The sequence below is a fragment of the Osmerus eperlanus genome, chromosome 4 (genome assembly GCF_963692335.1).
Source record: "Osmerus eperlanus chromosome 4, fOsmEpe2.1, whole genome shotgun sequence".
NCBI classification, from domain to species: Eukaryota; Metazoa; Chordata; class Actinopteri; order Osmeriformes; family Osmeridae; genus Osmerus; species Osmerus eperlanus.
Window position 1 is genome coordinate 12,510,510 of NC_085021.1, and position 23,726 is coordinate 12,534,235.

A 23,726-nucleotide genomic window follows, 5' to 3' on the forward strand; every position below is an offset into this window, starting at 1 on the left:
AGGCTATTTTAGAGTTCTCTTCCCCTGGAACAGATTTCATGTTCCAACCGAGGGGGGCTGTCGCTGTCTTGGTGTGTGGGGCTGCATCAAATTCCCCTTTTTTGCTCTGTTAAATTGCTGCACCAGTCCACACTTGACCGGTGGGGATCTCATTCTATTATGACTGTAACTGTTAGCTGCTCCTGGCATTCTCTAATCCCTGCTCTCCTCTCTCTGCCCCCCCCCCCCCCCCCCCACACACACCCTTGTGGTGTGGGGGGTTTGAGTTGTCAGCACCTGCCTGGTCGTCGGTCGGCCAACGCTGGACCTGGTCGCGAGTCTCCCGGTCCTGTCCTACATCTATAAAGTTGAACAATGGATTTTGGTGTTTCAAAACCCATCGACACTGTATGACTATGTTTAGCCTGTGTTCTGCTCCTCTCTCTCACCAACCGTCTCTGGAGGAGGGGATCCCTCTCTGAATTGCTCCTCCCAAGGTTTCTTCAATTTTTTCTCCTGTTGAGAGTTTTTCTGGGAGTTTTTCCTTGTCTTCCTTGAGGGTTTAGGTTGGTTGGGGGGCAGTTCTATGGGCGTATGGGAAGCCCTCTGTGACATGCCTGCGTGTAAAAAGGGCTATACAAATACATTTGATTTGATTTGATTTAATGCGGAACAAATATTTTTTTGCGATTTAACCCGGACCCATTTAGTGTTACAACAAATATAGTCGCTGTGCAGCGCTGCTGTCCAGGTGCTGACTTTTGACTGGAAAATATTGTTCATGTTAGAAAGAAAGGTGTTTAAGCATAATACGTAATACAAATCACATGCTAATCTGAACGGATTGACGAAGATGTTTGCTAAAGCGTTTCGTGTCAAGTCTAATACCGTAATTAAAGGATCTGACAGGTGAGAGAGCTCACAGCCATCTAGCTGATCAACTAGCCAAGCCAGGAATTGTTCTTAGCTAGCTAGCTGAATTCAGTCACTTTTCAAAATGCAGTTAAAGTGTAGCTATCTAAAATCCTGTCAATGTGAAGTAGTGGTAGTTTCCAGTTTTGGTTTGAATATTCCTGTCACTGGTTATTAAGACAAATAAGGATGTTTTGTAGCTGGTAAACCCAAAAATTTACCAAGATCTACCGTCGTCTACAGGAGGAAACTCAAGACAGATATAGCTGCTGCCTTTCCCTCATTGTCTGCTGAGGAGGTGTCCGAGTTGGTCCCAAACAAGGAGGAACTGAACGTAGTGAAGGTTTATGCACACAAGGGAGATGCAGTTACACTCTATGTGCTTCATAAGAACCCAATGTTCTTTGAAGTTGACAAGCATCTCTTTCCCACAGGTAATATTTATCTGGTAATAATCGATTCTGTAAGGAATTATGCAAGTAGAAGTTTATTGTAACTGCTATGCATGTTATGCTGATTTTCAGTGTATACCCTTTGGCGTTATCCCAGTGCCTTGCCAACATTCATGACATGGCCTGCAGTGCTCCAGAAGTTAATTGGAGGGGCAGGTTAGCTTTTTGGTTTTATATGATTAAGGAATTAGACACCATATCTGAGATCAAATTGTAAATGTAATAGGGATACTGGTAACCTATACCAAAAACCTTGTTGTTTTCCCTGTATAGATCTTATGCTGCCTGGAGTGGTAGTGCCCTCATGTGGTCTCCCAGAGGTGAAACAGCATGACTGTTGTGCAGTTACAGTGGTCAGCAGCAGGTAGACTACTACACACTATATAATAGTTTGGTTTAGTTGACTTGGTTCTTAGTTGGGTGTGCTTTGCCTTCGGCAAGGGCACAACCTTTGTTCTCTCACATATATATTTATTTATTTTCGCCCCCCTAAGGATCAGTCAATATTTGGACTACATACACAACGGCGGTGTCAAAAGGTTCGTCTTGGTAGCGATTGAGTTGCTTCTATTGGGATTTACGTTCCGTTGCATGGTTTAAGTGGAAATTAAGTTTTTGTGGCGAAAAGTGAAGCTAACGGTGGCTAACTTGCTAGCCACAGTCAATGACGCTACTTACGTCACCAACGTCACGAAAACTCGCGTGACTACCTCTAGCAGAACATTAGTTTAGCAGCTCGTTAACTTCTGGGAGATAGCTAAGCTAACTGCTTTACTGCAAGGCAGCTGCAGAAACGCCACAAGCAAAGAGGCCAGGGTGATAACTATTTACTAATTTTACTTTGTGATATGACACACAATTGTGACGTGTAATGTACAATATAAGCTGATTTTATTAAGGAAGTACATCTACTTTCGGAAACAGTAGTCTACTATGTCACTGAAGTATTAGCATCATGACATTAGCCTCTGTTGCCCGGGCAACACATACTACAGTGGTCTATGATGCATCTGTTTTCAATCGTTAAAATAAACATTCCTCATAAATACATTTTCGTTGTAGGATTTATTATGACATTACATTACAAGTAAACGATTTGTGGGTGAAATTATCATTACCTGTGGTTTCAAACCAGTGTTGCTCACTGCAAGGGTGTAGCCTACGCGAGACACTACAAAAACATCTAGGTTACACAACTGTAGGAAGTCAAACGGCGACAGAACATGTTCGGCACTCCCCTTACTTAAATCAAAAGTCTAACTACTAACCTTAACTTCATTGCCACAGCCTAAACTTTGTCAATCTGTTCATGAAAATAATTAATTTCAGGCTAAACCGTACAACGGAACGTTAAATCAAATTCAACCAACGTAATCGCTACCAAGACGAACACAGCAGTAGTCTACTGTACTGTACAATTTACCGGGGCAGCTTCTCCACACAGGGCTATATCGCACTTGGCGTTGTTACTGACAATGATCGCTACCAGTGAGCTTTTTATGAAAGCGATTTTCCACTAAATAAATGTCAAGCTTATTTACGTTTTTGGGGGCATATTTTCAGTTGGCAGATGGTACTGTTTGAATCGCGATTCCATCTTCTACTGCCGGTAACGTCGTAGAATAATCTTCAAAGGGGGTTCTTTATTCATGAATGAATGCAATGAGTAGGCTAAATGCCTTAAAATATCACGAGAAGGGAAAAACTTAAAAGGACGTTTAAGTCATAGAGATTAGGTCAATTTTTACACAGGTCTGCCAAATTTATTCGTTTTGATTCAACGATGAGGCTGCCTCTTGCAGGGGAAATGAGAAGACATCTATTTCATTCTACACTTCACTCGTATTTTCAGTTGTAAATGAGCAGCAAAAAAAATCTTTTAAATCTATGTAATCTTTATAAATAATAAGTATGCATTTTTATATAAAATATACAGAAATATCAGTTGTAAAAATGTCATCCAAAAACGGACCCCTGTGCAACCGACGCAAGCAAGCACACCCTACAATTTCCCCAGAAATTGTACCCTCTCTAGTTTATTTTATAATTGTTCTTATTAAAAGACCACTTTAGAAATAGTTGGATAGAAGTGATCTTTGCTAATGATGAATCATCTTTGAATCTGTATGTGTTTGTCTTTGTCTGTTTTTAGGGCTCCAGTGGCAGTGGGCACTGCCACCACGTCAAGTGCAGATATGCGGAGTGTGGGTATGAAGGGAAGAGGGGTGTCAGTCCTCCACACCTACATGGACACATTGTGGTGAGTGGCTGCTTGCAACCTGATTAAAATGTCTGTTCATATGCTCATGTTCATATCAACGCTTATCCTACAAAATTCAAATTTTCTCTGCTGTGTTTTTGTTTGAACTTAACAGGGCGTTCGGAGACAAGTCTGCCCCCCCCTCCATTCCTCATTTGGACATTGAAGGTTTGCAGGAGCTGGAGGGAGAGAATGGTGGAGAAGAGAGGGACGAGGAGTCAAAGAAAGAGGAAGATGAACCATGTCCCAATTCTAATTGTGATCAGGCTACAGATGCATCCTGTCCCAATGTCCAGGAACTGAGCCTTTGTGAGAGAGAGCAGGAGGGGGGGGAGCAGGGGGAAGAGGAGACACAGGAAGACCCAGAGGATCAGCGAACACCACAAGGTAACTACTGGATCACGCTTGTCTTCTGTCTTCCTTTTCAGTAATATTCCTGTGTATCAGTCCATAAAGTAGTTGCAAACATGTTCCTGCCTGTCTTGTCTGTCTGGACCAAACAGAACAGATGGATGCCCTGCTGCTGCAATGTTTTCTCCATGCACTTAAGAGCAAGGTGAAGAAATCAGAGCTTCCCCTGCTGACCAGCACTTTCTTGCGCATCCATATGGTCTCCTGCTGGTAAGAATGGGTTACCCATGTGTCTGCTATGAGTTCAGCTAGTAAAGAGAAGTTATATCACTCATACTCCAGAATTGTTGTTTTGCAGTCCAAGTGGAAAGCAACTTGATATTAAGAAATCCAGCTTTAAGAAGGTAATCACAGAATATATTCATATTTAACGCTGTGTTGACTTGTTTAATCACTTAACCCAGGGATGTACTGTGACACATAGCCTGATGTGTCCATAGTTATCCAAGTTCCTGCAGAGCATGCAGCAGCAGCGCGGCCTGGTGCGAGTGAAGGAGCTGAGCAAGGGAGTGGAGAGCATCGTGGAGGTGGACTGGAAGAACCAAGAGTGAGTCAAGACTGTAGCCTCAAGCTCTGTACGCTGTCCTATGGCCCAGTAGAAGTCACTGACATTATTCAACTGTTAATGTTTGGGACTCCTGGCAGACTGCGCCGCTTCCAAGCCCCTGAGGATTCTAGGGTAGAGGAGGCTTCAGTAGATGTGGGAGGGGAAGGAGAGAAGCCGTACCATCCCCCTGAGATCAGCATGCTCTTCTCTGTGTCTGCTCGCCTTCAGCCCCTCTTCCTTGATGCCAATAAGAGGTGGGGTTCTGTATGTGTGCTAGTGTCTAAGCAAATTTGCAACCAATTCTGTTTAAGATACATTTTTATCCAATGTGTGCTTCGTATTACAGAAAAGGGGCAGTGCTTCAGCCGGCGGAAGTAAGAAATATTATCACAGACTTTGTCAAGAGGAATGAGTTGGTAGATGAGAATAATAAGAAGTAAGACAGACAATATCATACATTTGATCAATTAAAATTGGATTGAAAAAAATTAATTATTTGAATGATTGAAATGGATTTATTCGTTTTTCTGTCCTTTAGTTTAGTAAATTGTGAATGTTACTTCTCAGTTACGTCATAATCAACCCGACCCTCTGTGACTGCCTGCTGGAGAAGTCAGAGTACCATGAAGTAGAGGCCCTCAAGTGGGATGATCTGTTTAGCCGGTAAATAACTTTCATACCAGGTAGACATACTCTAATACTGTGGTGTAAATCGGACAGGATTATGTTACTACCAAGAAATGAAATAGCACCATCTTGTGTTCACAGGACACTAGACAAAATGCAACAATGCCATCAGATGGTGTTCCCTGGCTGTGCACCTGTAATCAAGAAGGGCCACATAGAGCCCATTGACATTTCTGTGGCCTCCAGGGGGTCCAACAAGAAGGTATGTTCTGTTCCGCTATTCTTAGTTGTGTGTATTTTAACTGTAGTGTGATACTGTAATCTGTCCCTCCTTTCTCTCCCTTCCATATGCTCCCTTGCTGTAGGTGACTTTAATAAAGAACCTGGAGCTGTATGGTCTGGACCCCACAGCTGTGTCCGCAGCCTTGCAGCGCAGGGTCCAGGCCAGCTCAGTTCTGAACCCTATCCCTGGTTCCAAGGAAAAAGTTGTAGTCCAGATCCAGGGCAACCAGGTCCAGCATGTAGGAAAACTGCTGCTAGGTTGGCAAACTTCTTAACAACATTCAAGTAAAATTGAATTTTATGGTTTGTTATATTTTTCTAATAAGTGCAAATGGCTTTTTCTTTTATGTGCAGATTACTATCAAATTCCTCACAAGTACATCCAGGGACTTGACAAAGCTACAAAACCTGGCAAGAAGAAATAACACAACCTGACTATTATCCACTGTAAGAGGAAGTCAGATAGCACAATGTTCTCCACCATCTATACATATACTGTATATTGTATATAAAAATGACCAACTGCATTTGTGGAATAAAGTCAAAAATAATAATAAATAATCGTAATTGTTCAAATTATTTTTGTTGATTAATAGATTTGTGTCATGAGATCGATTCTTCTTCTTGGATGCCAGTTTGAAGTAGTCACCCTATTCCTCAACCCCTCCTAACTGGGCCGAGCTAGTCAGGGAAGCACCAGGCCAGACATCTTCTGACTCATTATCAGTGGGGTAAGGTGTCCTTGCCATGGCGTCAGTTAGCTGTTTTGGCTGTGGTCTCAGTTGTGGGAAGATATTCTCTCCCTTGGAATTGTATCACAATCTGAAAAAAACATAAGACTCCCACAAAATATCCCTTGTTAATGATGTGTCTGGCCAAGATTTTTTTTGTCTGGTGCCCAAGGTAATGGTGTGGTCAAGGCTGCTTTATAATGATGATTTGTTCAATAGAACAACTTCTCTCCATGTGTATGTAATCATGATAATCCATTCAAAAACACTACAACATATTTAAGAACAGTTACAAAATATAATTGACAATTATAATTTAACACATTTCCCACAGCCTAAGTAGGAGATTTACAAAATCTCTGAAATTAATCACAGTTTTCAATAGTCAATATTGTTTTTTATAAACTATAGAATTTTGACAGATCTTTTTGTCTCTTTATTTCCACAAGGAAACTAGTGTATGTGACCTGATACATGTAGGATCCAGTACAGTGTACCACAGATTCTTTATTCACTCACCCTCTCAAGTCTATTTATGGCCATAGTGACTGGCAGTTTGCAGTAATTTATACATAAAAGTGGGTTAGAGGGTAATCCAAAATGCAACTGTAGGAACTATTATTATGACACATAACGAGTAGCTTGGCGCTAAATATTATTTAAGTATTGTAAAGACATTGAAATTCCATCGAAGGCTTATCTGAGGTCAAAAATGTACATTGCACTTCTAATAAATATTAATACCTTTGAAATATCTTTACCATCTAATCCAGTTGAATGAATAAAGCGAAAGTACTTTTTCTTGTAGTCTTTTGCTGTGGCACACATTAAATAAACAGTAGATTGTGAATAAACAGCATTGTATGAAGTGCAGAATCCAAAGCTCCCAGTCTGCATGGCTCTCATTAGATATATATGAAAGAAAGAAAACTCTAGTGGATTTAAGCATACAACATGTTATGTGATTGTTGAACCATTAAAACACTTATTTTAGGAAATTAAAACTCTTACTGCCAGGGTTGAAGACCATTCCGATCATGTATTGTCCCTTTTTGTTTACATTGTGCCTGGATACCTGTTCTAGGAAATTAATTTCTGAATCCAAACTGTGGGGGTAAACAGTGCATGTGTGTGTCAGAAATGTTAACACTGATAGGGGTTCTGTTGTACTACTTTTACAGATGAACCAAATGAGTAAAACACACAAACATGCTTGCTGGGAAGCAAATTAACTCAGGTTTTATGGAGTTCCTGTTCAATTTCAAATATGTGTGAGGAGGAATTGACCCATAAACCATCATGAATGTTTGCTTGTAGATCTTAACCACTCTTCTGAGAAACGGGGGAAAGTCCATATTCACCGACTTCCTTAACCCTTGTGCTGCCTTTGGGTCACATGACCCAAAGGTTCATAACGAACCATCGTTGTGTTTACCCAATATTACCCAATACAAAAACAAATATTTTTATTTTAACCTTCGCAATGTGGGGGGTCTGAGACAGCCCAACGGTTAAAAGAAAATGCTTCACTTTGTTTTTGTATGCGGTAAAGTTGTCGCAATACGACGGTGGGTCACAATGACTGATGGGTCAGAATGACCCGAAGATAACACAAGGGTTAAATACAGAACCTCAATGCTACTAATAACAAATAGCAAGCCTGTTATTAGGCAAGGTTTTAGTAGTCTTGCTAGTCTTGCAATGAGAGAAAACCTGTTGAACATAGGCGATGTACTCCTGTCGAAACCTGGCCTGCGTGCAGGCGTACAGGTACATGTTGACCGCTGCGTTACTGAGGCTCAGCATGCTGCCTATGTCAGCGGCTATGTTGATCTGGAGGGTGTAGTTGTTCCGGTCCTGGCCATAGTAGTGTGTGGTGCGCAGGATGATCTGGGTAATGGAGCGTGTGATAGACAGTAGCACAAAGCTCATGGACACCGTCATCAGTAGCACCACGGACCTCCTCTTCCTGCTGCGCAGCAGGGGGGTCACCCTGTAGACCCCAGAGGCCAGGCCTGTGGTGATGTGGACCCTGTTACTGAGGGAGATCTGCCGCACCGTCAGCCCGTTCAGACTGAGGATGATGAGGAACGGCAAGACGTAGGTCAGCAGAGTCTGGGCCCACACCAGGGCGTGGACAAAGTGAGAGGGGGCCTCGTGTTTGTAGATACAGACCCATCTTGTCTGGTTGTCTTCGGAGATTGCGACTGATGCATTGGACCAGTAATAGGGGATGGCCAGTAGGTGACTTAGGAGGAAGATGGTGGTAATGATCCAGAGGGCACTCCTCGAGTTGCCGAGTCTGATCTTGATGTTACATGTATGGATGGCAACAAAACGCTCTGCTGTAAAGGCCACCACAAGCCAGGTGGAGGCATTACTGGCCCCATAGCTGAAGATCTCCCTCAGACTGCACCAAGGTTGATGGCTCCAAAAGGGCTCCTGCTGGTGGTATTTGACAGTAAGCTCCAAAACCACTATGAAAACCAGGACCAAGATGTCAGCCACAGAGATGGCCATCAGATAGAAGGTGCTGGACCTTGAGAGCATGCAGTTCCTCCTCCAGAAGATCAAGAAGGTAATGATGTTAGCTGGAGGACAGAATCCCATAATTGAGGGCTTCTTTTGAAACAGTCATCTTAGTGTAACAGTGTAATAAATATGACTAAGAGAAATTGCATTAAAACGAGACACATTGATCACAGAGCCTAAAGATAACATGCTGATGAATCGGGCTTAACACTTCAACCTGTAATGTTGTGCGCAGTAGACACCCTGCAGGGAGGTGCGGTGATACTTACAGGGGATGCCGACCACAGCCAGGGCAGGGTAGAACACCCCCTGCAGGGTGTCCATCCAGTGCTCCTCCTGGGGCCTCATGTCTTCACCTGGTACGGGTTTTACAATCAGAACCAACAGCTGGTCCTCCTTCACTCCCACCATCCCCACAACATCTCACCGGGGAGACTCAGTGCCGTGCCTCCTTATAAAGAGTGATGGTCACACACACACACAAATTGGAAAGCGTCTATGTTTACCTCATGTTAATCATTACAGTGTGATGACTTCAGAAGCACAGACACGTTTATATGTGTTTGCTGCTTTGTAGGCTACTAGGGCTCTCTCTTAGTTTATGGATGGGAACCATAGCAGGGGTTGGTAGAAAGGATCTGTGCACATCAAAGATGTCTCCTTCTGACACACTTCCCTTCTATCCGGCGCCATTCCAGGGAATATACTTGACAGTAATGGCCCGGTGTATTTTCCTGTCCCCCAGAGAATTAGAACTTTGGAGTAGTGCTATCTGAGCCCCATCTCTCTTCTGTGATATGAATTTAAGACTAGCGAGACCGCTCAGTGAGACAGGCCAGGGAACCATTGTCATATTTTTGTTATCTTTGAAGATGAGAACCCTGTCTATGGATTTTATGTTTCTGTGGCTAATATAAGTCACACCATGTGGAGACCTATACGCTTGTGTGTGGGTGGGTGGATGGATGGAGTTGGAATAAAGAAACTAGAATTTTATACTATTGCATCCCTCAGCCACACTCACATACAGTATCTATTGTAATAATGAAATCAAGACATATTGTTATTTTGAATCCATATGCCAAAAGTGAATGTTTAGGAGGAATGCCAGTGTAAGCTTCGTCTGAGTATATATTCTGCAGACTCAACCTTTCCTGTCTCCCCTCATGGGTGAGTGGGTGTGAAGGGAGAGGGCATCCATCTATGTACAGTGTGTTCAGTATGGGACCAGTGGTGCAGTGTAGTCTGCATCTCTGGCAGCCATGGCAGGAGTCCCAGGGTGATCCTCGCCCAGGTGAGCCCATTTGTCTGGTTCTGCCACCACTATACCCAGAGGCTAAACGACTAAACGAATAATGACTCAGACAGTCTAAGGAAAGCTCTGTGCTGACACTGCTGATGACCTTCTTGTGCAGAGAGAGTTATGGTGTTTCTGCTGAGAGGCAGAACTGCTGTGAGATCAGCTCATGACCCTGTGTCAGAGGTCTCGGTGTGTGACTGGGTTTTTCGTGTGTCTACATCATCAGCAAGTATACGTTTCCTTGACGGGAAGGCAGATAAAAGCTGTAATCGTCCTAATCCTATTTATATGCTGACTGTAAATTGATACAGAAATACTTTAATCTCAACAGATGTAGCCTATGCAACCAAACATATTTGACATGAAGGTAGAGGTTTAGTACACTAACAAAACTAACCAACAGATGGTGCTACGTAGGCATGGTTAGCCAAGGCATTTCCTGTGGTTTGCTGTGTTTTTTAGAGCTCACATTTATGAAGCTGCAACCTAGAAATCTGGTTTGTACTGCATCTCACGCTTTTACATGGCAATTAGCAGGCCTGAAGTCATCTATACTGGAGATAGCGTTTCTTTTTTTCATGGCTGAATGACCCAGGACAGTAAATTGTTGGTATTTTTGGCAAGCGGGGGCATGGAGACAGTAATGACAATAATCATGACTTGAGGCCCTAATTTAGTAGGTAATAGTCTCCAGCTATGTGATTTTCAACTTAACCTCAATTAGTGTACATCCATGGGTGCCTGAGTTGCTTGACATTTTACAATGGAGCCCTTCACGATAACTGGCTGATTGGAACAGGGTCTCTCTTATCCACCCTGTTGAAAGCATGGGAGAGCCTCGGAGGAGTGCACACCACCACACAGACATGCCTCTGATTGAAAAGGCAGCAGAGTAGCGGTAGGAATAGAAGAAGAAAGAAAAAAACTCTTCTGACACGTGCACTGGTTGCTATATTAGAAGAGGAGCCCTGTTGCCAGGGAAACTAGGGTTCCGTGATCAGTATTCTGAACAGTATGAGGACTCGCTGCAGAAGATTTGATGCCTCCGCTCACATCTGGGGTCATCTAATACTTCACACATGCCCAAGCCTCTCTCCACCCAGACTATTTATTGCTTTGGCCATTACCCGGAGGTATAGGGATGGTACCTGGACACAACCCAGGGATCAACCTTAGATGCAGCCCCCAAACACTAAACAGCAACATGACTGTGCGCACTCAGCGCCTCAGGATGTTATATAAGCCTGTAAGCTGTAAGCTGGTCATTTGCAAAGATGTTTTTAAACAGTTCTAAAATCTGTATTTGGCATCCACCTTCCAGTATACGATGGTGGTAAAAGGGGTGTCTGTCACTGTTGCAGTGATGTTCAGATTATCTCCACTGATCTGTTTCACCACACCAGGACTGAATAATGGATGAAACCATGTCATTCTATGAAGCTTTCAGAAAACCAAGAAACCATCACCTTACTGTATACTTTTCCTTTATATTTGTTCTGAAGGGCTGTTTTGAAATCATTGAGTAACAAATATCTTTGAAACTCTAGGGTGCATGCTGCACCATTAGCGTAGCTGTCCATATAAAGAGACAGACAGGCAAACAGGAGGCTGTGTCTTGGTCGTGTGTGACTGTGTGTCAGGATGAGGATGATTATAACGCATGGCTGCTTGTGTGTAACCACAGCCTGGAGGGATGGGAAGGAAAAGGAAATGGTTCTTGCGTAGTTTCACGGATATTACACCCAGTGTTCTGACAGTCAATCAATGATTTACCATTCAGACACCATAAACTACAGTACTGTATCGTATTGTGGGTATTGTTCAGAAGTCTATTTGCTGTTCAGTTTAATAACTGTATAACAATTCCAGTCTGGGTCTCTTTCATGACATCAACAGTCTTATAATCTAGGTGTAGATACTGAGTCGACAAACTCAAACTATCACGCATCAATCTATTTAGTTTAGTCTTAGCATGGGGCTTCTTCCACAAACTGTAGGGGCCAGTGGCAGGTTGAGTGCCCATCATAGACAGGCCTTTATGGTCTGATCTGGGGATGCTCTGGGAGGCTGGCCTAGCTTGGTTGTATCCATTATAGTATTGATTGTCCACGTCAACTTCCATTCCCTCCACACACAGATGAAAAGGTCTCGCTGGGCCGTGGGTGGGCACACATGTAAACTGCTGCTGTGACAAGTTCCACTGTCCTTGGCTAAAGCACCGTGCTCCTCACACAGTATGCTTGCTTGGAACATGACTTCCTAACTTCAAGCTGACCACAGTCTAGCTGCTGTGACTGCAAGTGACTCTTGTCTTTCAGGTTAGTAGCTGTTCCACTATCAGGTTGTACTCAATACAATCCCATAGAATCTGTGTACCAACCACTTTAAGGTGGTAACTAAGATGTTTGATCACTGAGCTAATGACATATTTTCCAGCTTGGCCAGCTCTTCCTCTACTCTCCTCTCTCAGGACATTTCTACTGCAAAACTGTGGCACTAGCAGACACTGCCTGCACATTGTGCCCACAACTATGTTTAGGTCCCAGGGTGGCCTGCTAATGAGTCCCCTGAGGGCCCTCCTCTGGTATGGAGCTGGGGAAAGTGGAGCTAACAGTGGTCCTGACTAGGCTGCATCACTGCACTGCTGAACATTCCTCTGTGTTCAGAACTAGACTCTCTGTAATGCCATTCTATGCCACACTCTAATCTGGAAAGAGTGTTCGTCCCCAAATGCCTTACTGTTTACCCTCTGTCTCTCTTTCTCTCTCTGTATCTATCTCTATCTCTCCCTGTCTCTATCTCTCTGCCAGGGTCCTCTTTGTTTCATGAGATATAGAGTGAACTCTGGAGACGCTCCTCGTCACTGATCCATTGAACATATTATGTCATCATGCTGAGAGGATTGGACTGATAAAATGGATTACACTGCTTGACATTTTTTTCGCCCAAAACTGCTTAGCTGCTTGATGAGAAAAAAGACATTCATGACCAAGAGAGATCAGATTCCTCTGGTCCAGCTCTTGTTCTGCTGGGATTACTGTGGTTGAGTCATGGATGGTTGCTGGGTATTTGAGGACAGCATGGACATGTAAATGATCCAAACAATCATCACAACTCCCACAAAGTCTTTATTTGCTAGTTGCCATAACTGTATGGCCGCTGATCTGAGAGATAGAGAAGAGAGAAGTCCTCCCTACTGTAGATACCAGGGAACCCCTCTTAACCCTTGTGTTATCTTCGGGTCATTCTGACCCATCAGTCATTGTGACCCACCGTCGTATTGCGACAAATTTACCTCATACAAAAACAAAGTGAAGCATTTTCTTTTAACTGTCGGGCTGTGTCAGACCCCCCACATTGGAATGGTTAAAAGAAAATTATTTTTATTTGTTTTTGTATTGGGTAAAATTGGGTAAACACAACGATGGTTCGTTATGAACCTTTGGGTCATGTGACCCGAAGGCAGCACGAGGGTTAAGGATGTGCATTCTAGGATTTAGTGAACACTACCTTCACAGAAAGATCAATAGGTTTTGTGTTCAGCAAAAACCACAGATGCTTATTTTATGGAAGTCAATCCAGCATCAGATCCCCGTTTAAATCATCTTGTCTGCCTGAGGGAAATCGCTGTTAGAAAAACATTTGGCCAAATGGAGGCTTTATTGCTCTGATGGATTTTAAAACCCAGATTAATTGGGTACACTCCAAACCAGTAAGAGCCCCATCCTGGTGACGTGAGAACAGGGTGAAGGGGGGGGGGGGTAAAGGGAACGGCGAATGTGGAAAAAAGGGGGCCAGCAGCCCGAGAGAATCCTGGACAACATTGTTCCATGAGCCAAGCCTTGCATGTCACTGCATATAGGTGGACATCTACTCCAGAGAGCTGCTCCAGGTGTACTGAACCCTGTCCCTCTGCCCTCTCCTCCAGCCCACGACTGCTCTATTGTGCTTATCCATAGCACATTCCACAGCCAATTCCCTGTGGAAATCCTGAAAATATTTAACAGGTCAGAATGTGCCACTATCAACAGTTATGCAACACATTGCATTTTCGGCGCATTCGTCTTGTGTCAGAGTATTAGCAGCGCTGCTGTTGTAAAGTAATTGCTTCCCCCCTCCCCCTCTGCCCTCCTGCAACAGTTGTAGATGATGAATGGGCTTCACCTTTATAAAGACGCCAAGCACCAGCTGTGAGAGCAGACTCCTCTCCTGGTTGCTCTCCACTGTTTACTGGAAGGCAGAGGCAGAGAGATCATTATGCTTTTAGAGCAGTGTGTGTGTGTGTCTGTCTGTGGGAGGGTGTTCAGTATGAATATGTTTTGGAATGTGTGCGTGTGTGTACAGTGCATGATTCTTCAGCTGCTATTTGAGATGTTTCATGTCAGGGTTAGCTGTTGGAAGTTTGCATGATGATCCTTGATGTGATTCACTGCATAGCGTTGTTTGGAATCACGATTATGGTGACAATTGTGAATTATGTATGCTTGCTGCAATCTGTTGTCGCTGGAGAGAGGAGTGCTAAACACGAATTCGGAGGAAGGCTGTGTCGTGACATTTTAGTCCTGGCCTGCAGGAAAGCATGCCAGGATACATCAAATAATTACAGATAATTACACCCGAGTTTGTTTACGTAATGATAATGATTATGACTTCATGGGAAATTCCACATATTCACAAATATTCAGTTAGTGGTGACGTGCTGTGATTCTCAATATAATGAAAAATATAATGTCTAAATTTGGAAAAGTTGCTGTTCATTTTTGCTACTGGAGTTAGGTGAGAATGTATTCACACTCTGGGAATTCCTCCTTTGTATGTCCTTCTCTGACTTGCCATTTAGATGATGAGGCATGGAAGATGCATTAGGAGCACGCTACTCTTCTGAATGCCTTTCAACCTTGCAACATCACAGTTCAGAGGAAAGGTGCTAATCTATCCATGGGGGTTCCTGATATCTGATATGCTCCTGCCATCATTCATTTCAATTTCAAATGCCAAAGAATGATTTAACATCAGTGATTTCCCTTCATTTGTGATAATGACACCCACATACAGTATTAACACTTCAACATACACAAAATGCACGCAAACACACATGCATGTACAGTACACACATGCGCTCTGTAAAAAGGCTCTTTGAAAAGCACTCGGAACTCACTCAACTCTGGTGTTTTTTCACTGAAGGGAAGTTTACATTTTTAATGGCAGAAAAAAGAGGACATTCTTGGGGGAAAAACATGAAAGTCTCTACAAAGGCACTCTGGTGGACAGTTCTGTGCTTTTTGCTACCACAGACCACAGTACATTTTTCTTCACTCTTCCTTATCTATCTGTGCACATTCTCTACCTCCATAACACTGTATTTCTTAAATCACCCACTCACTAATCTTCTCCCTCCGTGCTGTTATTCTCCATGTACCTCTCCCCCATCACTTTAGACTGCCCAGCTCTCCAGCCAGTGTACTCCAGGACTAGCCCAATTGAGTCCCATGACAAGTTGGAAAGGTGTTCCACAGCTGTGTTGTACTGTGTGTGCTTTCTTTGTATGTTGGTGGGAAATCCATATGATTTAAAAATCCCGGTGACCTGAAATTGTGTATATGAACAAAGGGATTATCAAGTTATTTAGAGCTGAGTGTCCACCTTGGCTGGGTTAGCTAGGCACTGTAGCTAGCACGGTCATCAGCAACGCCCTCTCAGATTTTCCCCGTTGGTGCGTCTTCCTCACACGCCAGTGGGCTAATGCTTCGCATAAGTGGGATGTGGACATAATTGCCATCCCAAATATCTTTCACAGCTTGTTGCATTATTCATCAGCCAAGACTCCTTCCCCCCATCTCTGCGCTATTTATAACCTTCTCGCTCTTAATTCATTTACAGAGTTCTCTCCACACTGTTGAGACACAACATCATTGTTCTCTTTCCCCTTTTTAAACCTCTCTCTCCTCTCATCTGATGCCCATGTTCTGGGGGTCTTCCGTAGGGGAGGACGGAGGAAGTGTGCGTTCCTGGAGAGAGGGATCATGGGGTACCTGTCAGATATCTGTCAGAGATGTCTGCAGAAGTGTCTGGATCTCCCATGCAGTATGCACAGAGATTACATTCACTCAGTAGCCACTTAGTATGTCTGGAAAGTCTGGAAATGTCAGTATTTATTATTCATATTCAGGATTATGAGAATCCTTATACCATTATTAATACATTAACATTTATGAGAGCTATTCTACAATGAGAGACTAATGCTGTGTATGAACTTTTTGCATTATCTTTTGCATTATGTTGAATAACTGAAATGTTTTCTAATTATTATTTTAACAGTAATCTTGATTCAACTGTGTGGTAAATCTCCAAGAAATCTCTCCATATGTTCAGTCTTGCTGTTTGATTGCAATGCCCTTGCCGACATGACCCCTTTGACCAGTGCGCTCTCTCTCTCTCTGAGACCTGGAGAATCAAAGCTCCTAGCTGTCATTTCTACCTCTGCTTCTCTTTCATTAGACACAGCTCAGCTCATTATGACTCAAGGAAAAATATCTTTCACAGTGTGCAGTTTAATCTTACGCCCTTTAATGTCATCAGGCTGCTAATATTGCGCTTGTACAAATGCCTGGCAACATTCTGATTCCCCAGATTTTTCCATCTGTCCTCCCCCTCTCTCTACATCTATCTAATTTGCCTTGAACAGACGGTGAATTGGAGAATGTATTTTAACACTGCATGTCTATTCTCCATACATGGGATTGTAAAAAGGCAGACTGGCAATTTAATGTCAGAGGTACCGTGTAAAATAGGGTAAAATAATCCAACATAAAAAAAGTTTACTAATGAGAAAAATATTTAAAAACCAATAGAGGCTGTTCCTTTACCTCCAAGGCCTTGTGGATGAGTCACTGCAGAGGCTTGGTGCTGTTTTTCTCATCTGTGGCAGCAAGTTAACCATCCTCTTCTCACCAAGACCCCTCTGACAAACAGGAAGCCAGACAGCACCCTGACCTTGGAACGGGCGGAGTGAAGAGAAGCGAAAGAACCTGGTGAACGCTACGCTTCGTGCTTCCTGCAGCACACTTCTTGTTATAGGAGGAGCCAAGCCTTCTAACTCTACAGCCCAGCCTGACGCCTTCCTTGTTGGCCCCGCGTGTTTGAGGCTTGGTGGCCCTAGTTTCTTGCTTCACCACTGATTGTTCATTTGTAATGGGGTGCTGACATACTCATCATAAATATGCCAAGGGTATAGCTGCCTGGATCTGTCCATGTCCCTTTGATTGCTGGGTCATTTCTGTCATCAGCTTTTTCCCCCGAAGCAGTGATGCAGCAGCCAGCATTTCAGTTTTCTCAAAGTGTCCTCCCTGGAAATTGCAGTTGAATGAATCATACCAAATCACAATCTCATGAATATAATTTGAGTGACCTATAACCAAATTTGCACTCAATCACAAAAACAGCCTTCCGGTTCTTTCACCCATCCGAGGGACCCGCACACTTGTATGTAAACAGCAGCCTAAGAATGGCCCTCATCAATGTATTTGCATAATTCAAGCACTGTGACAGTGGCCATTCATCTTGGATTCCGGAGTAATTGGGGAATGAATGATTTTCCTGTATGAATCTGCACAGCAGATTCCCCATTGGAAATCCATGAGATTTATGACAGTGTAAATGAAGGAAGAGTATGATTGATTGGTTATCCTGCATGCATGACAATGTGTGTAGATGACAATGGGTGTTGCAATGTGTCCATTGTAGCCTCAAGAAGGATGGTGTGAATATTCCCTTCTGGTTCTTCATTTTCTAAATATGAAAAGTCCAATCCACTCAGGCACGGATCCTGAGTGGATCCTCGATACATCCTGGATACATCCTGGGTACATAGTAGATTTAAGCTTTAAAAAGATTAGATGGAAGCTTTAAAAGGTTCAGTGCCTCAATTAGAATCTAAATATTGAATGTGTGTTTATGCAAAACATGATGAGACAGCCATAGACACACTGGATGCTCGGGTCAACCAGGATCAAATCCCATGATGTATCCTCTGCTTGGTGCTGCTAAACTGCCTCACTCTATGTAACTGATTGGAAAAAATTGTATGCCAGTTGATGGGCCTATTTATTTCTCTCCTTCACACTCATTCAGGGTAAGACAAAGGGATCCAGTGTGTGAGAGAATGCTGCATCCACAGGTGGGCCTTCTCCTCTAATATTTAACAAAGGTCCCTTTGTTGAGAACCAAGCTTTGACACAGCCTCATGTTTGAACTGTATTGTATCATGTAGATCCAGCTATGAGTTGGGTTTTACCTCAAAAAATAAACCAGAATGAATAACCGTTTTGTGCCAAAGCACTGTAGGTTGGTTAACTGAGGGAAGCATCAGAGCTGGAGTAATTGAAGTCATTTGAGGACAGGTCTGATTGACCAAAGGTCATTTGGAAAAAGGCCCAGCTGAACAAAGAAGGTTAAGAATGACTCATGCTCTCATGAAGCACCGCTGGCTTTAAAATAAATATCCAGTATACCTCATTAAGACTGTTTCTGAATCTCCCCGCTTACATGCGTTTCTAAATAAAAAAGCTATTGTGTGTGTGTGCACATGCAGGTGCATGTGTGTACACTTATGTGGATGTGTGTTCTTGAATGTTTTGTGTACTCTTGAGTGTGTGTGTGTGTGTGTGTGTATGTGTGTGTGTGTGTGTGTGTGTGTGTGTGGGTGTGTGCGTGTGTGTGTGTGTGTGTGAACTAGCATCTGTGTCTCCCTGTAGTGTTATAGGACCACAGGAGATGACAGACAGATGGTTTGGAGGTCAGGGCTGCAGAGCCCCTGAGCACAGAGCCCATCACTTCTGTCTTTGGATGCCCTTGCAGAGCATCAGGGGACCTGCTTCAGGATAGCTCCATCTCTCATGCCTCCTTCCACCCACACTCAGAGTCCCCTATCACTCGTAAATCTCAAAACCAAATAGAGCACAGTGCCAATAATGACGCAGTCCCCTCCATAGTCTTTTAATGAATGTAGCCAAAATGCACTGCAAATCAACTTCAGGACTGTATGCTGCATGGGTTCAAATCCGACCTTTGCTGCATATTGTCCCCTCGCTCGCTCTCTCTCTCTCCCTGCCTTTTCTGTCACACTTCTCTTAAAAACTGTCCAATAAAGCAGTATGCAAATGTCAAAAAGCATATCTTTAAAAAAAGACTGTATGCATCACACTTTGTGCATTGTGTGATTTTGCCTATAGAGAAGGAAGGAGGAAAGGTATGTCAAGACAAGTGAAACTGAGCTGACATGCACTCCTCTGCTTATCTCCACAGTTAGTGTATCAAATAAGGAGAAAAGGCATGAAATTGCTGTACAGTATACTGTACATACTACTGCATATACATTATTAAACACACAGAGAAGAAGATTGGACAAGGTTGAGCAATATGACTAACAACATACAACTTGGCATGCACCGTGGAGCAGCAGTTTGTTTGTGGAGCAGGAGAGATAGCATCTGTGCAGAGCACTTACATTGTAAGAGGCCCCTACAAGTGTAGGCCTCAATCTGAGTTGTCCTGGAGGCAGGCCTGCAGGCAGCCAGGCAGGGAGGATCTTCCCCAAGCACGGCACTCCCCTGAAGAAGGCTCAGACTGCAGAACTACCCTGCCTACTGTAGCCTGCAGTGGATACTATAGCATGTGAACAGCATGACTTGTCAGGGTCAAATTATTCATGTCTGTTTTGATGTGACTTGAAAAGAGTGGAAACTAGTTAGGCACATTGATGCTGTGTAGCAGTGAAGTGTGTGTGTTACAGTCGTACTAAATGTGTTTGTTCTGGTAGTTGTGACGAATAATCAAATGTAAAAACAGAATTTAAAAATACTGTCCAGACCTTAAGATCAACTATTTTCAGGTGCTGAATTTCCTGTTCCTCTCAGTCTTGGCCACTAATATAAAAGGACCAGATAGGTAAGAAACAGATGGTGGGGACTGCAGCTAGTTTTCCAGTAGAATAGCCAAGGTGTTGTGTGAGTTTAGGTGCCAGACCAGTATTGACCCAGGGAAGGGTGGAGATACAGAACAGCAGAGCAATGGAACCCAGTCTGAGCCTGCAAGAGCAGTAGAAAGAGAAGTGGATTTCAGCCTGGCCTGGGCTCCATGGCCTTAATCTGAGGGATTAGTACATCATACATTTCAGTCAGTTGTGTGTGTGTGTGTTTATGCTCAACATGTGTGTTACTGTGTGTGTGTGAATGTATGTATGCTTATGCCATCGTGTGTGTGCACATGCGTGCATGTAAACAGCATGTCTGTGTGTGCGTGTATACACAGTATTCATTTGTGTGTGCATGTGTATGTGATTCAGAGGGATAGGTTGGCGTTTCATGTGCGTCGGGCCGGCACGCAGGAAGGGAGGTGCCCATGGGTTAAGAACTAAAGCCGCTTGGCCCAGATGAAGATAGCTCTCAGGCTGTCGGCCAATCACACTGCGACTGCCAACAACCCACTCTCACCGAGAGACGATTCAGAAGGCCACACCCCCCATATCACGCCTGATAGACCCCTCTATCCTCTGTTTACCCTCCCCTCTGGAGAGCTTGTGTGTTGGCTCTGTGTCCAACATGGAGACGCAGGAACCTGTTAGAGTTGGACATGTTGTGCTACTGTAGAATACAACCACCAATAATGTTTACTCATCCCAGCAACAGTGGACCAACTTTCTGGGAGCAGGTAGGTGTGTGGCAGTTTACCACAGTGACAGTGTTCAGATGTCCTAATGCTGTATATCTACGCTCTGAATTTGAACCACTTCTCATATCTGATCAGGTCATGGGGCCAATTTGAATTTTTATCAAGACCTCATATCGGAACACAGCACTGGAAAATAGCACTCGTAACAAATCACTCCACTTCATATCAAGATACACATCAACTCATTAAAATCACTGAGCGTTGCCATCGCTGTCGTGGAGTGGCGCTCTGGGTTCCCATTCACACTTGTCACTCAGCTGACTGACAGCTGCAGGTACGTTTAGTCATGAAGGAGCTTTTACAGCTGTCCAATCAGGCTACTCAAAAATTATGGAAATCGGGTTTTGATTTCAATATTTGAGAGTGCTTTTAGTATATATCCATGCTTTCGTCAGATCAGAGGAAGGCAATGCCATAAATCTGTGTTCGATAAACCAGTCCTTTCTTTGAGGTAAAGCATCTCTTGTGTCTTGACATCAAAACCGCCTCATGGCAGACACGCGAGAAAAAAATATAGAATGGCCCAGATTTATTGTGAAGACATTAATCCCCTTTGAAGTGTATCTGTCGTAATTAGCAATTTTACAAGAGCAATGCCACCACATCAAGGTTCAGTCATGCAGAGTATAACCTGGTGTACCATGTTCCCTGGAAGCAAGCATCCCTGGCTACAATGAGAGAGATGCTTACCCTGACAGAAGCAGCTCTCTCCTTTTCTTTTCTATGGGAGACCACAGACCAATGGCTGCTCTCAATCGCTGCATGCTCCTAAAATAGTCAACATTACACTGTGAAATGCTTTTAAGAAAAACATTATTTTCTGTTGCTGGGTGGAAGCTTCTATTGCCATTGGCACGAGCCACTCTTAAGAGTCAAACACAGTCTCATCTTCCATCCATCCATCTGTGACAAGCCAAATGAAATCCACCTCTATTAAAATGGTTTTGATATTGGATCAGTTTCCCTGACAACAACCATCAGGCACCATCATATACACAACTTATTCAGCAGGGCCACAACAGCAGGTCAGTGCTCCATATCTGATCAAAGAACAGAGCGGCATCTGGAATAATCACCAGATCTGTTGTGAAGCTTAATGGTCAGGCAGTTCCTCTGCTTGATTGAAGATGTTTCTCATTAGTGGTAATCTTAATTAGGCAGCAAGTCCTCTCTGCTCATCAGCACAGCCATACAGCACTCAGTATGACCCAGATTTGAATACTGGCTTGGATAGAGAGGCATGTGTCTTGTATTGTTGAAATCCTCAGATGCTAAGAAACCAGTTTTGAGAGGTTTATGGTAGGTGGATCAAAGATGTCAAATAAGAATAACTTAGAACGGGTGAGTTCCCAGTGAAATAATTGTCTTGAAGTGTGCTTGCAGTGAAGAAGAAGGGGTTGAAACAGTGTTCTCTCTTATCTACTGTAACCAGTACCACTTCAATCACTATCCTTTATAACCCTTAAATGTTTTTTGGGGATAATATATTCATCTAATAATTAATGTTTTAAAATAAACTTGCCACTAAGTATTACCTGCTTGCCTCTATGATAGCCAGCATCTTAGCAACCCACCTCCCTCCCCTGTGCACCTTGCACTCAATTAGTTTCACACCCCTAGAGTGGGTGTGCACTCTGGACCCTTCCAAACACTAATGTACACCCTCCTCTTCTCCTCTTCTCCACCCAGTGGTGCTCCAGCCCTGCTCATCAGTGACAAGCCCCTCTCCTCCGGCCTCTCACTGACAGCTCACAAGTCAGAGATCACTGCTGCTGTCATGCTGAGAGCTGGAATTGCGTTCCCTCACTGCTGTGTGATTGTTCAATATTTCACCTAGAGTAAGAGTCATTCTAAATGGTTAGACCCCCCCAAAAAAAATCCTAAAACTAAAATGATTTTCAATGACTGTTTACAAAGTCAGTTTAAAGGAATTAAATGTGATGTATTCACAAGCTAAACTTTGCATTGAATATGTAATATGCATTAGGTTTCGTACATATATCATTCATGTTTGGTGTCATGTTCCCATTTGCAATTAAATTGCATTGACCCCTTCACTGTATACTTTTACAGTTTGAATAATCACAAGGACATGTGATTGGGAGTACATACACATAAAGAGTTGTTTTTAATCTGCCAGGATGTATTTCTGCTGACTGTCTGCCAAAAAAACGGCTTTTACTAGAGGTTGACCACAGTTCACAATGACATTAACAAGTATGCTTTGTAAAGTTTTTATTTTCTTAAGTAGTAGTGGTGAAGTCAGTTACTTCTTCTGTATCTGTATCTTGTTTTTGGCCACGTTGGTAGGCAGCCGGTGGCACATTGAGTGCTTTATGGATTAGTGCCTTCTCCCTCTCTCCTTCAACTCTAGTGGAGCACACCCAAGATACTGTAGTACCATGGGAGAAAAATCTATAATCCATGAACATTCTATCCCAGCCTACCTCCTCCTTTGATTGCCCCTCTACTCATCCTTCCTCCTTTCTCTTCCCCCCATCTCATAGTATCCATTTTTTTCCCCCCATACACTCTTTAGTATCTCTTCCTGCTCCCCTTTTCTTATTCCATCCTTTACTCCACTCACGTCCAACTTTTTTCTACTTTCCCTGCCAATCCCCACTCTTCTCTATTCTACACATTTCTTACTATTTCCCCCTCTCTTTCATCTTTCCCTCTATATCTTTCTCTCCCTCTCTATTTTCTAAGTGCTGGCGTCTTCCCTATGGGTTAGCCTACATTTTCACTGGCTCTCAGGTCCTTCTCCTGCACACCCTCTCCAGGAGCACCCTTTTCACATACCCCATCTCCTGTTTATTAATAGAAATCTTCAGCACTCAAATGTGGATTGCGTCATAGTAAAGCACTAACTTCTAAAAACGACACCCTGGGATTGACATGTTGTTCTAGTAAAAGCTCTAGTGAGAATTCATTGACATGACTTCTTAATGTGGAGATTTTTTTT

General features: G+C 43.3%; 1 protein-coding gene across 1 annotated transcript; it reads left to right on the forward strand.

Annotated features, from left to right (window-relative positions):
* Positions 1 to 675: 675 nt before the first annotated feature.
* eif2d (eukaryotic translation initiation factor 2D) lies at positions 676 to 6,034 on the forward strand. The gene is made up of 15 exons (XM_062459157.1): positions 676 to 888; positions 1,135 to 1,325; positions 1,416 to 1,499; positions 1,617 to 1,707; positions 3,496 to 3,603; positions 3,719 to 3,990; positions 4,107 to 4,224; positions 4,313 to 4,358; positions 4,455 to 4,561; positions 4,660 to 4,815; positions 4,908 to 4,997; positions 5,129 to 5,224; positions 5,330 to 5,450; positions 5,554 to 5,728; positions 5,825 to 6,034. Exons 1-15 carry the CDS (start codon positions 833 to 835, stop codon positions 5,893 to 5,895), a joined length of 1,782 nt encoding a protein of 593 aa, XP_062315141.1. The 5' UTR covers positions 676 to 832; the 3' UTR covers positions 5,896 to 6,034.
* Positions 6,035 to 23,726: the final 17,692 nt, after the last annotated feature.

Excerpts from the sequence above, each read along its gene's own strand:
- eif2d (XM_062459157.1), top strand. The coding sequence starts at position 833 with ATGTTTGCTAAAGCGTTTCGTGTCAAGTCTAATACCGTAATTAAAGGA. Across the intron at positions 3,604-3,718 it reads ACCTACATGGACACATTGTG|GGCGTTCGGAGACAAGTCTG; the intron begins GTGAGTGGCTGC and ends TGAACTTAACAG. Across the intron at positions 3,991-4,106 it reads GGATCAGCGAACACCACAAG|AACAGATGGATGCCCTGCTG; the intron begins GTAACTACTGGA and ends TGGACCAAACAG.